The following is an 18,745-nucleotide window of genomic DNA, read 5'->3' as shown; positions in this document are numbered from 1 at the left end:
AACATGTCGCCCCCACCTCCTGTTGTGAATAGTAAGTAAAAAATTCTGTAAATGAAATTCGGTATGTCTTACATTATCCTTGAAATTACAAGCAAAATTTGATTCCAACGCGCTATGTACAATTTTTATTTGTCTGAAGCTGTAACTTATAATTGTGTATCAACTTGTTTCAAAAAAATATTTGATAAAAAAATCTGACATTTTAAAAATAAAAATATCAATAATTTGACTTTATTTAGCCATATTAATATGATAAAACATACAAGTCGTGGTAATTCAAATGGTAGGAACGAACAAAAATCACCGGCGAAAATAAATAAATAAAAATCACAACACTTACAAATACAAAACGTTGGTACAGACTAGGAAGTAAAATGTAATGTATAAGATCTTTCTTGAGATAATTTTAACTGTATATCTGCGTAGTAAAAACTTGTGTATGCAATTTCTTGAACAGAGTCTCCACGGAAGCGAAATCAATGTCGAATCCATAACTTTGACCTCCATACAGCACATAAAGGTATTCTTTAGAGGATGAAGGTGGAGGCAGAATTTCACTAATATCTGGAAATTCAGATGTAGGTGGTGAAGGCAAATCTCTCTTTCTCGAGTAGTAAACATCGGATATGAGAAGCCATATGAGGTCGGGGTCAACGCATGCAAGTCCTACGAGAGCATTAACAGAAGAATCTAGAAGACCTTTAACACCGCTGCATGCTATCCCGACTACGAGACCACTCACTTTTTTGAAGACGGCTTCCAATGCCGAAGCACTTCTTTTGTTCCGGGCCAAGTCTGAAATCATGCTCAGCAATTCTGCCTGTACTTTTAGGTTGGAAATTTCAGCAACTGAATCCTCAGAAGATGTGGAGATGCTCCTGTAAGGAAGTTGCAAAGGGGTTCTTTCTTCTCTCGAGAGGGGTTTCTTTTGAAAGGGTGATGTGCTTAGGAGTTTCCAGAAGTGAATCCCATCAGCATGGAAACGGCGCGAAAAGAATTCTCCCCCGCAGATTTGTACCACCGTACTAATTGCACGACAACATCTTCTAATGGTCTGTGACAATTTTCAAATAAGATGAGTAAGAAACTCCAAGACATGTAAAGAGATTTCTGATGGATCAAACAGAAAAGCGAAACTGTTCTGGCCTTTACACATTCGCATCGCAGTCATAGTAGATAATCCTGTCACTAGCAGACCACGGTATATCGACGGTGTACTTTTTGTTACATGCGCTTAATGATTTCAAATAATCCTTGTAAAATTTATCTTTAATGAATTTCCATCTGAAATAACGAGGATCCAATATCGAGCAGTTAAAATTAGGACCATTTGCATCATCCGATAGTATTTAGTTTTCTTTCTTCTTTTAGCTAGAAGGTCTGAAAAGCTAGGAAACCGAAAATGGCATTAATAATTCTGATTTCAGGCTATTAAGCAGAGAATAAAATAACTTACCACTGGATTCTTATTTCGGACACAAGAAACGAAGAATGGCCAAATTTTATTCATTGCAGGGAGCAATCTATTCTCTCCTGTTTCATCTTCAGCCGCATCTAGGGTATCCCGAAGAATATGGAATGAACATGAGCTAAGGAATTCCTGAATTGCCTCTTTAGTTTTACTCTCGTGCTTGTAGGCTTCTTCCACTTTGGCTAGTGCGATAATTCCATCCTAAAGAGATCAGGCAAAACAAATTTGAACAAGAAAATAAAAAAACTAAACACTTCATGAACAAAATAAAGGATTCTAAAACAATACAGCTTGATCATCAAATGGATCGCCTCCAAGTAATTTTTACTAACTTTTAACAATAATAATTATTTACTGTAACACTTACAGATGATAACTTTATGAAAACATTAAAAGCAAGTGAATTTTATTAAAATTATGTACAGTTTAGACAGGAGAAAATTATCATGAATAATTAAAGAAATTAAAGATTAGACATTCTATTAGGCAATCTAAAAGGAGTCACCAGGAACAAAAAGTGTGAGGAAAATTATTGGTGAAATTTGTAAGATAGAAGTTGACATCTTAAATATCAAGGCTAATAGATTGCTCCATGCTTCATAAAAGATTACTTGGACAGAAGTATACCTCAATCACATCCAATGCTATCAAACATGCTGCTTGATCAGCTGAAGCAATTAATGGAGTTGCAGCTTTTAAACATGATCCGGAAATAGATCCAACTATTCTTCGGTATCTTTTGGAATCAGTCAATTTGAATAAAATTGACTCCCATTCTTCCATATGGATATTTGAACCACTGGGACAACTTCCCGTCTCTGTTTCCAGAACAACATTAAGAATGTTAAATGAGCCATCACTTTCAACCTCGTTTGTTTTCCATTTTCATGAGAATAAGAATGAGAATGAAAAATATAGCCGTTATGGATCCTACACAAGAGATAGAAATTCAAATTTGGTAATTTGATATGATAGATAACGGTTATATTTTTCATTTTAATGAGAAAAGAATGAGAAACAAACGGGGGCTTCATTTATAAAAGATGCAATTCTTTGTAACCCCAACACCAAATTAGATTTATACTCTGTTCTTTGAGATAAACTCCCTTAGATTTAGGCTCTGTTCTTTGAGATAAACTCCCTTCTGACTAAACAAAAAGTACATGCATTTTCTTTTTTATGAAAAAAGCATTCAACTTGACACTTGGCATTCTGAACAAAAATTTATTCAGAGTGGGTTCATAATGGTTTGGGAAGTGATTATAATAGGTTTGAATTATAAATTGGTGTGTAAATGGGTAGTACTAGTCCCACGAAATGTGTGAATAAAATGTAGGTTTGTCCATTATGTTTATAAATGAAATAGGTTCCAAACAAGAATTCAATGTCTCCCCCTCTTTCTATATTTCTTCATTTAACAGCAGCTCAGGTTACAGGTCATTAGGATTACGTGGGCAAATCTTCACTTATATGTTCTTTTAACTGAAGGAGGGACTGGACCATATCCAAGTCTTACTTCCAGTGGGAAAAACTCACTGATTTCAATCATTGATGGAAAGGGAGTTAATAGCATGGTTCCTAAAAACAGAAGAGCTTTTATTTCTGTTCAGAAAACGATTTTCAATGTCAACTAAAAAATTCAGAAACAACTTCATAATTAACAACAAAGGTACTAAATACAAAGCATGTGAATCATCAGATTGATGAAACACTTACGCAAAAAGAGGAAAAAAGTGAGACAAATATGAAATGTATAAGCATATACATGTATATTTATAAAGCTTCCTTTTTACCCAGATGGTACAAATTACAAAATGAGATTTTCTCTACATCCACGAACTAATAGAAGAAAATCAAGAACGGATTCAGAGGTAGCCCACCAAGTTTCTCATCGTTCCAATTGTTTCATATAGTGACTCAAAAGGAATCACTAAACGGAAGTACTTGATAGGAGAAGGAAATAAAAATCATATTTTCATGAATGAAGCCACAACAATTTATATCAAGAACCACCATTGGGGTATCAAAGCTATATCTAACAAACACCAAACAGTTGTGGGATACTCACCCAATTCCATGTAGTCTATATCCTTGGTATTATCAACATATGAAGTTGAAGTAGAAATCTTTCCTGTTTCCTTCTCTGAATTCAATATGTTAAAATTGACATCCTTCCAAAACGACTTTGCTTTGTTTGGTAGCGTACAAGCCTCGTGTTTGGATGCCTTGGTTATTTCTGCCACTGCCTATAGAAACAAAGAAATCCACAAAATTGTGCAAGGTTGTAAAGCAATTATGATAGTTACTACGGATAGCACGAATATATATAAAAATGACAAATCAGTGAAAGCCTGATAATTAGCCTAAGCAAGCAATTGACTTGTAAAGCTCCTAAGTTGGTTCAAAAGAATAAAATAATGAGCACGTTTATGTGTGAAAATGAATCAATAAATCAAGTTAGAGAATGCATTATTATAGAAGACCCAGTATCTGATAACATAAACGACACATTCAAAACATGTAATGCAACGCAAAAATTGCTTGCAGAGATAACCTTTAAGAAGGAAGTGGTCAAATTTGGATGCTGGTGCCTGCCAAGAATTTCAAGTTCCATAGACACTGCACACATCTGTACAAGCTTACTGCATCAGGTCATAGGTTGCACATATAAAATCAAAATGGTAATAAATCTCATGTCTCAAAAATGTGAAGATCATGAACAAGACAGACTAATTCCTGTAACAGTAAACTCATACCGGCTCCTCCAATAATGGCAGTACTTTATCGGCAACTCCAACATAAGAAAGCATCGCAGCAAGTACATTTGGCACGTGAGGATTAAGATCTATGTGGCGCAGTTGATGACATATTGAATCAATTATGTAGTCGGAATTAGTCAATACTAAGTGACCTACCTGCAAGAATTTTTCGAATTATGTATTTGCTGATTAGACGACCACCAATTAATTACAGCATAACAAGTACTCACTGATGCACAGTCGTGTATAGCAGAGATAACACGTAAGACAGCATCGCACGCCCTTCTGATTTGAAAATTTGAGCAAATAACATTTTCAAGCAACATATAAAGTGAAGAATGAAGAAATCCAGATGAAGAAAATTCTTTCCCAAGGCAAATATTAAAGATGCCAATCCCCTCAATAATAACCTGTTGACAAAAGCAAACCTAAAATCAATACAGCAAATTTCAAATGTCTGCAGTTCATTTTCAGTAAGATAAAATCATAAAATATCCATGCAAGTAACCAAGTTTGCGGTGAGAGAAAATATATGTTTCCTGATGTAGCATCCCATTGTCATGGAAAAAATACAAAGTTACATCTCCATCTTCTCCATCAGATTGTCGGAGAGAGGCTCTATCACCAAGAGGAAGATCCCAAAGTTCAGAAGACAGATATTCGTGTAATATGCTACCAACGCAATCAATCAAGTGGCTCCTTGCACCACTATCCTGATCAATATTCCAAACATATTCCTCTTGTTCTGCATGAAAGCTATCAATATCTTGCCATCCTGAACTGGACTTCTCAAACATTATCCGGAAAGTGGTCATAGCTTTATCAGACAGACCAAATATCATCTCATTCAAAATACATGCAGCAGTACTAGCTTGTCTCACCAACTGCCCTGAACCTGTTCTCTTATACCATGACTGCCAGCTTTCCTTATGGTACTCTTTCATCCGTATCTCAGAAATCAATTTACGCAAGTGCCCCAGAGGAATATCAATTATAACGGAAAGAGAGCCTTCAATTTGAGAGTCTAGGCAAACTGAAAAAAGATTGACTTGGATTAAGTTTTGCCCACAAAAAAAGTATTATGAAGAAAATAAATAGACGTACAGAGAGACCAAACCTACCTGCAAAAAAAGATCTAGCAATGAGTCTAAGAATTCCAGCCAAAGCAGGGTACAAATTCTGGCTGCCAACATTGACAAACCAAGGTGGCAAGTGAGGGAGCTCATACTCAGTCTGTTCATTTTCAGGCATGTATAGCATTTTCCTGTTTCGAACATCTAAAGGCACCGAATCATCAGTTATAGCCTTTAACTCCGCTATGGAACGCATGAATCCAGAGGATGATGGCCTTGCCAACACAAGCTTGTCAAGTGAACCAGAAAATACAGAGTTCTGACTCAAACAGAGGGAAAAAACATCCAAGAATCGAGCAGCCGCCACCTGAATGATAATGATACAAATGTCTGTTAAGAAAGAGAACAAAAACCCTTCTAAAGCCAAAAATAAACGTAAAGTTAGTTTTCTCTATTAATGAGTATATCAAAGTTGTCATTTTATAAAGCTCGGATATTTGGCCTCTTGGATAGAAGGGCAATCTAAGGGGTTGTTTCTCCTACTTAGCATCATCTATGAAAGCTCCTGAGAAAAGGACAACAAAGAAGTGGAAAGATGTAATTGAGAGCAAATCGAAATTCACCAAGAGTGTGTTTGATTAGCTTTATTTTTCCATCCAAATTGGAAAATGACATTTTTCCATCCAAATTCCTACTTCTAGAGTGTTTGATTGACAATTTTTTCCATGGAAAATATTTTCCAACTTTTAGTCCTTTGACCATATTTTCCTCAAAAACAAGGAAAATATTTTCTTTAGGGAGGTGTGGTTTTTATTTTTCAGGTAATTCGCTCTCTCTCTCTCTCTCTCTCTCATATACACTTTCTCTCATCTACTCACTAAGAAAAAATGGACAAGCATAATATTTTTTAGATTAAATCAATCAAACACATTTATAGTAATTTTCATACAAATAAATTATATACAATTGAATTACTTAGAATTTATTTTCTTTTCCATACAAATTCCATGCTTACAAGCAAACACACCCTAAGATAATATTAATGAATGGGCGGTGAGGCTGATTACATAGTCCCTCTGATTAGTAGGAGTCACTTATGTGAGACACAATGAAAACATCGACTAGGTTAGTATTCCAAATAATGCATGCCCTTATCCGAGCCAATGTACCTAATAGCTCATCTGACAATAATTTATTAAGCTGCTGTTTGGGCTCCACAAATAAGGCAAAGTTTTGGGTTTACGAGGAACATTATTCCATGGGAGAATGTGTGGTTGAAAATGAGTTTGGGAAAATGCATTTTTGGAAAATAGGAGCCTAAACAGAGGCTAAATTATCAGGAGAAAAAATTATAACTTAAAGAAATCTGAGAAGGTAAGTGTACAGGAGAATGAAGGAGGTAGTCTGCCACGAGTTGGGGACCAGAAAAATATGTAACTGCGAGCAACTTCCGAGCATGTGATAGTGCAAGTGACTCTTCGCTACCCAGTACCACTTGCGGGAGCTTTTCAACAAGCCTGTAAATGAAATACAAAAACAACATTGTCAACCTTACAAGACAGGGCATCATAGTTAGGGTAACATACAGCAGAAAGGGATTAGCTATACCTGCTAAAGACTTCGGCAACGTCACTCTCTAGTTGATGTTTTCCACTGGACGAGAACATATGTCTAAAGAATGCCTGAGCATCTGAAGAGACCTCCTCAGAATCGTCACAGACCAAAACACACAAGCACTCCTGCATGATCAACCAACCAGCACATGTGCAATAATGTCAAAGTTACTAACAGCTCACAATTAAATATCCATACCGGTGAATTTCAGCTACAGACAACTTACATAGAACTATAGGTCAACCAAATATCATTGCAATCTCAAGCATCTCATAATCCAGACCATCAATGACGAGGTCAGACTAGGAGAGAGGTGAGATATACCAAAAGGCTCTTTTGTAATCTAGATAGAAGAAATTTAATGGAATTCTGAGTTGCAGTCGGTCTATATGACTTGGTAGGAAAGATAGGTTTTGGAAAACTGACCCTTTGTCACAGAATGTGATATTGGACAGTACTCCATATCAACCAACATTCCTATTTAAGATGCTGTCAAATGAAAGCACCCGCGAGAGACAGAAGTACTAGAGCATCTGTCTTGATACTAAGAAAGCTCCCAGATTTACAGTTTTCTTATGCATAAATTAAGTCTAAAATTCATTGTCACGGGGTTTTCGTAATATCAGGAGAAAAGGTGGGAGAAGTTACCAGCATAAATGAAGTGCAGAGGGTAGAGGACAGAGATGATTTTGTTCTCTGTGTTACTCCAACATATAGAAGGAGAAAATACTGTTCTCATCCAGGATGAGAGGATGATGGAAATGGAACTAATTCAGCTGAAGCTAATAAGTGACAAAAAGATCCATTTTTAAAAGTTCTAAATCATGCTGACATAAAGCAGTGGGCAAAGACACATCACCACAAACTATAAGGAACTCAATTGCATAAGTTACAGATTTAGTTGCAAGCTCACCAAAAGCATCAATCTGCTTTCCTTCAGTGTGTAACTGCATTTTGATAAGAGTGCCTGCACAGTGGCCAGAAGTCCCTGTCTCACTCTTTTGGTTGGATGAACACAAAGCTGAAAGATGCAAGAAGAATCAGATTTTTCAACAATTAAAGTTCAGCCTGAAGCAGAAAACTGTGGAACCACAACTGTGATAACCTACATGGGGAAAAGTTGCACACAAAAGTTTGTCAACATGAGCAGAAGTGTTTGTGATCCACTCTCTCGTACGCTTAACACGCAATGATCCAACTTTTCTGTCAGAATCACCATGAGCCTTCTCTCTGAAGCCGGGCACTGTAATGCCCTCAACTACAGATTTCGTCAAGTCTTTAGCGGTAATTTCATCCTCACCTTGATTTTTAACAGGCAGGTGACGGAGTTCCTCCAGCAATGATGCATATGGTTTCTCTTCACTTGAAGAAAGGCCACAGCCGTCATTTGCAACGATACCGAGACTAGATATATTCCCATTATCCTCGAGAACTACGATAAGATATTCTGCAAAACCTCTAATTGCATGATCCAAGGCTTCCGTACTTCCAGCTGCCCCACTACTCATAGATTTCGATACGTGCAACACTTTCCCAATCTGACTGACAACACCTGGTAAATAGAAAGCCAATGCATCTGCAGAACCAACCTGCAGATTTCCCGTAAAGTTATGGATCAAATTCCAATTTCCATATCCCATGATAAGTAAATACTTAAACACCAGGCCACAAAGAAATGTTTCTACTTCATCAGTCACGAAAGCATATAAAGTGCAACTTTCTGCTTGATCAACCTGTACAAAAAATAATGTACAAGTACACAGATCTCGAGATGCATGACTGTTGAAAGACTAGCAGAAAATGTCCCATCATAAAATACACTTTTTCTTTATTATTTGGATTTTGCATGTTCTATGAGCAAATAAATAATTCCGTTAAGCATGTTTATCCCATTGGCAGGTAATTTCACATGATTTGTAAACATATTAAATTTACAAATTAAATCAAGAATTAGAATTATAAAGCACATTTAAGATGCTGTGTTGAAGAAAGACATAATAAGGAAAGCACCATTAAGCACCCATAGAAAGAAAGCCAAGCAAAAAAGGAGTCCAATTCTCATTGTCCTCAATGCTACCAAAGTTTTCATGATTTATAATAACTGATGTCTGCACAAGAAAATGACAGCACCTTTGCAACAAGCACTCGTAACGCAATGAAGGCTTCTACACGAAGCTTTGAACTGCCACGATGTCCTCGTGTGGCCTCAACATCTGCAGCCTTCACATATATTGAAAGTTAGTTTTTTGGAGTAAGTTGCTACATGATAGGAGAGGAAAATAAATTAACATTCAGTAGTACAAGTTCCTCAGGAAAGAATATTTATCTATGGAAGGACAGAGTTACGTGCCTTGAGCAAAAGTGAAAGCCAGTGACCAACAATGGCTGATGCAGGTTCAGATTGAAGAAATGATAATAAACATTGTTCTGGAACTAAATCATATTTTGAGACCTGAGCACATGAAAACTGAACATCATTTCCACCTAGAAGAGTGGGGCAACCACCAATTTGTTTGCATGGACAGGACTCGTCAGAACAAGAATGGAGATTAAGCAACAGAGCCTTGAAACACCTTAGTACTCCTTCACGAAACTCTTCTGAAGCCTCAGATGGAGAGAGCAATGCCCCATGAGTCAATTTTTTCAGTATCACAACCATCTGCACACAATAAGATTTAGGTGCTTAAGTCAACAAAACAACTTTTAAATACAAGATGAACATATTCTGATGATAAACAACAGAGAAATTAAGTTTATTATCCTCAGAGGAATAATTATTGTTTTATTGCTAAGCAAATGCCTCTAATTTCCTCCATTTTTCATCCCACCACGAATCAAATAGGAGGAAATCTCAGCCACTAGCAAGACACACCTAAGTAGATGTTCAACAGAACTATAATAAAGATGAAAAGATAGCATTTACTTACATTTGCAACTCCAATGAGTCAAAAATAATCCAGAACAAGTTAAATATTGAAATAAAGCAACGATTACAAAAGTCCACTATGTGAACAAAAGATATAACTACGAGTGAAAGAGTTTCAAAATCAGAGAAAAAAATACGGAACAAAGAGCAAAAAGCATGGAAAAGTTTATGCGAACAAGCATCAATCACTACCAAAAAAAAAAAAAAAAATTCACTGCATAAATCAATGCAAATGGAGAAAGAACTATTATCCACGACAATTGATTGGGTAATGAACTGTCCAATTGAATTATGAAAAGGGTCTAACCACATAAATCAATTAACCGCTCCTTTAAGTTATTAGTACCTGATCAACAGATCCTAAACAGCATTTCTTCAGGAGTTCCTCCAAACAAAGAATTGTGGCTTCTGCCACAGCATCACTCACATTGTGTGGTGTCTCTAAGGCGTGAAACCACAGCAATTTATTTTCGGAGTTGGCCTTCTGTGGAGATCTGCAATTCACTGCTGCATCTAGCAAAAGCAGCAGGGGAAACAAAGTATAGCTGACAACATTAATAAGAAATCTGCCCATATTAAGTGATCAACAGTTGAATACAGAACGCAACAAAATGTGGTGAATTCAGAATTGTGTTAGTAAATTAAACAATGAATAAGCTAACAGTTCCTTGCAAAATATGTCTTCTCAGAACCATAGAACAACTTATTAAATTCTGGAAACTAGCTTTCAGTTCCTCGCATGTAATTTCTTTTTTATCTACTTCACATCTGAAAAGAGAAAAGCACTAACACTGCCTATATCCAATAATCCAAGATTATGTAACACACACCATTTAGTAATCAGTATCTCATGGGATATCAAAACCTTGAATCTGGGGATTCTCATTCATTCTATTTCTTTTCTCTAGAATTACTCACGTTCTAATTACTTGAAATATCTCTTCATCAACAGCTGTCCTACAACCTACCCATCCCCCATGGTCCATCAATCTATCAAACATTTCTTACGCTTCAAAAAATGATTACTAAGGCCTTATTTTGAGGTGTTCGCGTTTGCTGAAAGATCCTGGCTTTCGTACTTTGGTGGGTCTCTAAGATCCTTTCGATGAGCAAAAATGATTAAAATATTTATAGCTCCCACATAAATAAGGAGCTGCGCAGCAATTGCAAATGGCTCTTCTGCTCAAAAACAAAATGTTCCAAGTGAAGGACCCACTACAATGACAGAACGACCTAAATAATCAACCCGTTTCCCCAGCAGAGTCTCAGAGGGGTTTGCATTTATTGTGGAAATTCCATGCATAGAAAAGACAAATCAAAATATCAAGATTGAAAGACCTAGTCCAAAGAAAGCAACCAGAACGAAAGGCCATATTAAGGTCCGATTCAGCACTTGACGCGTTTGAAGAGAGGTTACTGTAAAACAAACATCCAAAGATAGACAGTGAACATAAATTGTAAGCTTCCCATGAACAAAACACCCTATAAACATTCAACTAGTTTATAACAACTTCAAAATTTCGAAGATAACAAAAGTGCATAACAACATTGTAATCTCCACTATAAATTCTAATGAGCAGCAGCATTGCCATCATCATCCAGTTTCCACTTATTTAATTTTCAGACATCCAACTTCAGCTTCATTCGGCATCATATTTGTCTAGCTCTTCACTCTCTCCCTACATTGACTTTAATCACGTGCTCTATCACCATCCATTGAAATGGTAACAACTCTTGCCACCAACCAACTCTATCCCCAACTCCCAAACTGACAGCATCCCCACAGAGTAAGAAAAGATTAGAACTCCGATGCTAGATTCATAAACGATAACCCTCAAGTTTGAATTTTTTTTTTCTAGACTAAAATTTCAAGCTCCAGTATGCAACAATGATTCATCAATGTAAAATTATTTCACTTTCTTGTTACACGTCATTCCGTTCTCTATATCCCAATAAGAACAAGTCCCTCCAATTATAAACAAACTCAAGTAGGTAAAAATTCATTTTTTCTGTTGCCATCTTCATTAACTAGGAACCTTAAAGGCAAATTAACTCACAAGAAACAAACCCAGGAATCATAATAATAACACTTATACACGTAAAAAAAATACCGAAAAAAAAAAAGAAAGAAAAAAGAAAAAAGAAATTTACTCAAAGAAAGGCTGAAGTGAATCAGGGGGTGATCGTTGAAGAAGGTGGAGGAGTTGAGAGAAAGTGGAAGAGGGTATTTTATTTGGGTTTTGAACGACGTCAAGTAATTGTATACAGTAGTGTTTCAGTTCAGAAAATATATTGCTGTCTTTCAAATTTTCTCCTTCTTCTACTCCACCTGTGATTGCTTTCAACTTTCCTGTGAATGCTTCCATCTCTCCCATTGAATACCAGTACGAATTATTTAGTAAAATGTAAATAACGATTTGGGCATTGAAAAACAGGGGAATTGAAGACCCTCGAAGAATCGCAAATGAAAATTGCACAAGCGGTGGCCAAAAAGTCATTTATAAAAAGTTTAAGGGTACACTCGTCAATATAACTCATATTCGACTCGATTATTTGGATCGGGACAAGACCCGGGAAGCTCAGAATGGGCCTCGTTTCCCTTTTCTTCTTTTTATCCCAAAAACTAACATAAATCCATAATTTATTAATCCATCACATCGAGGAAAAATCATTTTTGGGCCAATTTTAACATTTCTATAATTTAATTATTTTAAGTGGAAATTATAGATTTTAATAGATTAAAAATTCTCATTTCATAAATAAGATGTCGTGTTTAGTATTTCACAAATCAAAATTTTTTAATTAATTAATATATTTAAAAATTAATTAAATAAAACAATTTCAAACCCATTTCACAATATATCTCACATCTCTCTCTCTCCTCATTTCCTCCCACCCCGATTCTCTCTCTCTCACCTCTCTCATCATCGCATCTACAGTGACGATAGATACAGTACATCCGAGGCAAAATTTAGCTTATACAGTAGATTGCGACAGTGGTTGATATGGCGATATGCAGATCTGCACGATTTTGTGGCAGCATTGGATATGCAAATTGTGATTTATGGTGGGTGTGGCGGTGGATACGCGGATCGTGATTTATGGTGAGTGTGGCTGTGGATATACAGATCGCGATTTGTAACAGCGGCGGATATGGGGAAGTTTTTGTGCGTGGGTGTGGCGGTGTGTGTGCGATGACAGTGGCAGTGGCGATGGCGTGTGTGTGACGATGATGGGCTGATGTTGGTGAACTGCACAATTTTGTGATGACGGTGGTAGTTGTGGTGGATTGCGGTGGTCGTGGCAGTTTGGTTGATTTTGTGACAAATAATTGGATCCATGACCTCAAAATTGTGATTGTACTCCTAATTGTAACTCACAATTTGGGAGTCACAAATTGGTCGTGGTGGTGGTTGTGGTGGTCATGGCGGTGGTCGTGGCGGTTTGGTTGATTTCTGACCACAATTAGATACGTGACATGAAAATTGTAAATATGACTTACAATTGGATTCGTGACCTGAAAATTGTGACTGTGAATCGTAAGTGTTGGTGGTGGTCACAAATTATTTGGTTGACTGTGATCATTAAATTGTTAATCTGTGATCGAATAAATAATATGTGACCAATGAAAAAGATAAATTGTGACCGAAAAATAATGTGTCACCTAAAAAATTGTTAATATGTGATCGATAATTTGATAATTTGTAACTATATAATAAGTTGTGACTTGTAATATTTGTGATTTGTAACCAATAAATAAATTGTGACTTATAAATTTTTCGATTTGTGACCGATAAACAAATTGTGGCTTATAAAATTTTTGAATTATGACCGTAAAATAATTTGTGACATAAAATTTGAGATTTGTAACGAAAAAATAGTAAGTGACTAATTAAATCATTAATTGTGATAAAATTTTATAAATTTGTGATTTAAATATATGTAATTACTAAAATAATTAATTAAATCATAAATAATTTTTAATAAAAAATTGATTATTGAAATTTGAAACTTGTTTTTCAAATGTGTCATAATTAATCTCTTATTCATGAAATTTTTCCATATTTTAATAATACCTTACTTTTCGTTTTTAGATATGTAATGAATACTAAAAATTATTATCATTTATGAATTTTTTTTATTAATTCTCAATTAATTAACATCTACATTAATCTAAATTCAATGAATTTTCATTTGATGAATCTTAAATTGCATAAATCTATAGTTATTATAGATGAATTTATTTATATTCATGTATCTAAAAATTTTAATGGGTGTTTAAATTTATGTATTAATAATTAATTTTTATATATTAAATGTAATATAAAAAGATTGCGCATTTATAGTATTTTATTATTACAAAAAATTTGAATAATAGAAATTGAGTTTTGAAAGTACAATTTGAGTACAATTTTCTTCTCTTAAAATTCTATGCTAAATTTATTTTCATTAATTCGTTCGAGACTAATCAAATCCTTCAACAAATTGATATCAAATATTAATTTTACATCACTTATAAAGTATTTTAGAATAACGTGCAATGCACATTTAACTTTGACTAATTGCATTAAATGTTTGAAAAAATGATACATACAAATATATATGACTTTTGTCATTTGTATTTCATGCCAATATTTTCTAAGGCTAAAAATATTGATACCACATTTTAATTGTATGAAGTTTCACAATATTTATTTAGCATAACAATATTTTCTATCTTCCATCTCTTTCATCAGTAAAAAGACACTCTTTTGAATAGAAATGCGAAAGCTTGAAGAAAATCGAACCACTTTATATTACATATACACTTTTGTGAGTTTTCAAACTCGAAAACCGAGTTCAAATCGAGATACTCTCAATTGCAGTAGAGATTAATTTTCTTTGGTCAGTAAATTATTTTTCATTATATTTTTCTCAACTTGAGTGGAATACTCAACCAAAATCAACAATACCAACCTAAAAATAGATATTGCCATGTCAGTTGAGATCAAGATTCTCAATTTACCTCATGATCGGATCGAGAATATGGACCATAATAGATAAAAAATATAAAAAGAAGAAAAGTTATAATCGTTCAAACTCACAATAATCCATCTACTACACGGGTGAAAATTTAATCAAGAATATGGATGACACAAAATTTAATCGAGAATATTGTGAGTTTGAATGACACAAATTTAATTGAGAATATGGACCATAATAGATAAAAACATAAAAAGTAGAAAAGTTTTAAAAATGATCTATTTGGACAACACAAATTATCTAAGAGCTGATATCACTTTTTTAATCGTTCTGAATTTTGATGCATAACGACTAGTTTGGTTGTTCTATTTAGGATGCGGATGTTCGAAAAAGTTGTCCCATTTGTCAAAAAGTTTGGCATTTTGACTGCTATAAATACCATTTCATTTTACATTTATTACATACTTTTGAGAGCATTTTAAGTGAGATATTCTTGAGCTAAATTATATCAATTATATATTTTATTCATCTTTATCAATTTTCTTACTTCGATAAACTTTTGATTGAATCAATTATTGAAAATCATTCTTCTCATCATCAAAGTTTTTCTCACACAACACTTGAGTTTCATTCATTGCTATTTATTAAAGTGTTAGCATATTTCTTTCTTTGTACTTAAATTTGACTATATCATTTAATAAGAAAGAAGTTTTAAATTGTAAAATCATTTCTCTTTATATTTGTGGATCATATTAAGGTCTTGGAAAACTCAATATTATATAAGGATCGGTGCTCCTTATTTGTAGATCACTAGAAGCATTGTAAGGGTTTAGGTTGTACCATAAGTTAATCAAATTTAGTGAAAAGACCTTGCTCGTGATAGAGAGTTTGGTAACAAAGGACGTAGATCATTGGTTGAGATTGAACCTTCACAATTACATCGTTTACACACTATTTTCCCTTTTTACTTATTGCTTTCGTACTTGTACAATTTTTGTTTGATTGATTTATTCATTCTCAACTTGCTTAATCTTGGATTAATCTTCGAAAAAAATTTAAAAACTAATTCATCCCCCTCTGGTTTAGCTATTCTTGGACTTTTATTTGGTATTAGAGCAAGGTGCTCGTTTTTTTAAGAATCCACAACCTTGAGTTATGGCTAACCACAATCTTCAAAATCTTAAGAGACATTCTACAAATTGTCCTTCTTTCTTTGATAGCATGCATTATATCTATTGAAAAAGGTAGGATGATGATTTACATTCATTCAATAGATTACAATTTTTGGGAAGTTATTAAATATTATCCTTATGTGCATACCAAGATTATTAAAGTGCATGGCAAACCCGATCAAACTATTCCAAAACCTAGAGATGAGTACTACAAAGATGATAAAAGAAAATTGTCCTTGAATGCTAGAGCCAAAAATCTACGTTATTGCACATTCGATAGAAACGAAGTTAATCTTATTGGCAAAGTGATTCCGCATGTGTTATTTAGCATGCATTAGAAGTTATTCATGTTGGTACTAGTAAAGGAAACCAAAATAAATCTCTTGGTTAAAGAATTTGAAAACTTCTTCATGAAACAAGATAAACATATTGTTGACATGATTACTCGTTTTACTGATATTGTTAATGGCCTTAAAGGCTTTGATCGCAAATTTACTAGTAGTGAACTTGTAAGTAAAATGCCTAGGTCACTATCGGAAGATTGGAGCTCACTAAGGATGTTGATTAAGAATACCATAGCTACCAACTCATATCCTTTGAAAGAACTTTTCGGTACCTTAATAACATATGAGCTCAACAACGCGAAAGTAAGAAGAAAACAAAGAAAAGCATAGAGGAATTTATGAAACCTCCTAAGTACCAAATTGTTCTTAAATCAGCAATTGATGAAGGAACTACAAGTGAACATATGAGTGATAAAGAGCTCTATGATCTAGTCCTTCTTGTCAAAAATGAAGAGGCATTCGAAATAATTAGAGATTTCAAAGAAAGAAGAAACGATAGAAGAAAGAAACAAGAAAATCATTTGCTATGATTGTGATAACCCCAATCATAAAAGAACCAAGTACCCAAACAAGAAGAATAATATCAAGAAAAAGGCCCTCCTAGCAACGTGGGATGAGAGAAAAGATAATGATCGCGATGAAAAAGATAGTCAAGAAGAAATTATCAATATGTACTTCATGGTGATTGGATGAGGTAAACTTTATTGAAAAAGTTTGTATGATAATTTATCGATCTCCTATGATGAAATTCTTGAGGAATTTGAGAAGCTTACTCTAAAGCATTCTATTCTTAAAAAGAAACACTACTTGTTGAAAAGTGATATGAAAAAAATAAATTAGAAACTCAAAAAAAATGTTGATTTTGATCTATTAATTAAAGAAAATTTTTCTTAGAAAGAAAAAGTTGAGTTAACTAAGATTATTTGTAAACTTACTCAAGATAAGAAGAATTTTGATTTAATGCTTGGTGATCAAAAGTACATTTTTGATAAAAGAGGAATTGGATATAAATCATTTTTGAAACAAAAATTATTTAAAAATCTATTTGTCAAGGCTTCAAATACCCCTCCTTCAAAAACTACATGTTGCTTTTGCAACAAAGATGGACATATAGCTTATAATTGTCTAACCAAAAAGAGACTACACTTTGAAAGTAAGAACAAATGGATTCAAGAATCTAGCAAAACTAACTATCAAGAAACCAAACTTATATGGGTACCAAAAACTAAAAATTAAATTATTTTTATAGGTACCAAAGAAGATGAAGAGCAAATGGTTCTTGGATAGTGGATGCTCCAAACGCATGACCGAAGATAAAATGTTACTAGCAAATTTCAAAAAGAATGGTGGAGGTCACGTCACATTTGGAGACAATTCAAAAGGAAAATTTATTGGACTTGGTAATCATTCCTCGCCTTCTATTGAAAATGTGCTATTGGTGGATAACCTCAAATATAATTTGCTTAGTATTAGTCAATTATGTGATAAAGATTATCATATTAAATTCGATTCTTCTAAATGTCTTACTAAGGATACTATATCAAAAAAGGTAATGTTTATAGGGAGTCGAATCAAAGACGTTTATATCATAAATATTGAATTTGAAAGTGATGAAAATGCTTATCAAATTTAAAAGAGGACACTTAGTTGTAGCAAAGATTAGGTTATGTTAGGATGAATCTTCTTTCAAAAATATCCAAAAATTATTTTGTCAAAGGTTTACCAAATATAAATTTGATAAAGATAAAATTTATGTCAATTTGGTAAACAGGTGAAAAGCTCATTTAAACCTAAATTATGTTCTTCCACTACAAAACCACTTCAATTACTCTACATAGATCTTTTTGGACCTTCAAGAACCACTAGTTTGGATGAAAAATATTATGCTTTCGTCATTGTCGATGACTTCTCGACATTCACTTAGGCTCCTTTCCTAAATCTTAAAGATAAAGCTTTAAATACATTCAAACATTTTTTCAAAAGGTTCAGAATGAAAAACGATATTCCATTACAACTCTAAGGAGTGATCATGGTGGATAATTTGATAATAGTACTTTTAATAATTTTTGCAATGCAAATGAATACGAACATAATTTCTCTACTCCTGGAATTCTGCAAGAAAATAATGTAGTAGAAAGAAAGAATCGCACATTGCAAGAAATAACTAGGATCATGCTTAATGAAAATAGCATGCCAAAATATTTTTCGGCCGAAACCGTTATCACCAATTACTATATTGTTAATAGAGTTTTAGTTAGTAGAAAGAAAACTAAAACCCGCTATGAGCTTTAGAAAAATAGAATTCCAAATATTGGACATTTCAAAGTTTTTTTTTTGTTGCAAATGCTTTATTTCGAACACAAAAGAAAATTTGGAAAAACTTGATTCAAAATTCGATATTGAAATCTTTGTAGGATATTCATC

General features: G+C 34.0%; 1 protein-coding gene across 3 annotated transcripts; it reads right to left on the bottom strand.

The window, feature by feature from the left end:
• Window positions 1–298: 298 nt before the first annotated feature.
• LOC111395857 lies at window positions 299–12,328 on the bottom strand. 3 transcript variants are annotated; one of them, XM_023022055.1, is made up of 18 exons: window positions 11,995–12,328; window positions 11,201–11,259; window positions 10,190–10,356; window positions 9,268–9,576; window positions 9,048–9,137; window positions 8,027–8,506; window positions 7,831–7,938; window positions 6,912–7,042; window positions 6,688–6,820; window positions 5,352–5,670; window positions 4,770–5,263; window positions 4,461–4,640; window positions 4,228–4,386; window positions 4,026–4,100; window positions 3,540–3,717; window positions 2,099–2,289; window positions 1,457–1,672; window positions 299–1,054 (listed from the first exon to the last, which is right to left on the bottom strand). In XM_023022055.1, exons 1-18 carry the CDS (start codon window positions 12,216–12,218, stop codon window positions 407–409), a joined length of 4,161 nt encoding a protein of 1,386 aa, XP_022877823.1. In that variant the 5' UTR covers window positions 12,219–12,328; the 3' UTR covers window positions 299–406. The 3 variants fall into 3 exon arrangements, with proteins under 3 accessions (XP_022877823.1, XP_022877824.1, XP_022877825.1); XM_023022056.1 differs by lacking the exon at window positions 11,201–11,259 and having other exon boundaries at window positions 10,190–10,388; XM_023022057.1 differs by lacking the exon at window positions 11,201–11,259.
• Window positions 12,329–18,745: the final 6,417 nt, after the last annotated feature.

This window comes from Olea europaea, chromosome 6, assembly GCF_002742605.1.
Source record: "Olea europaea var. sylvestris chromosome 6, O_europaea_v1, whole genome shotgun sequence".
Classification (NCBI taxonomy): Eukaryota; Viridiplantae; Streptophyta; class Magnoliopsida; order Lamiales; family Oleaceae; genus Olea; species Olea europaea.
Note: the sequence above shows the minus strand (reverse complement) of the source record. Positions and strands in the feature narration are given on the sequence as shown.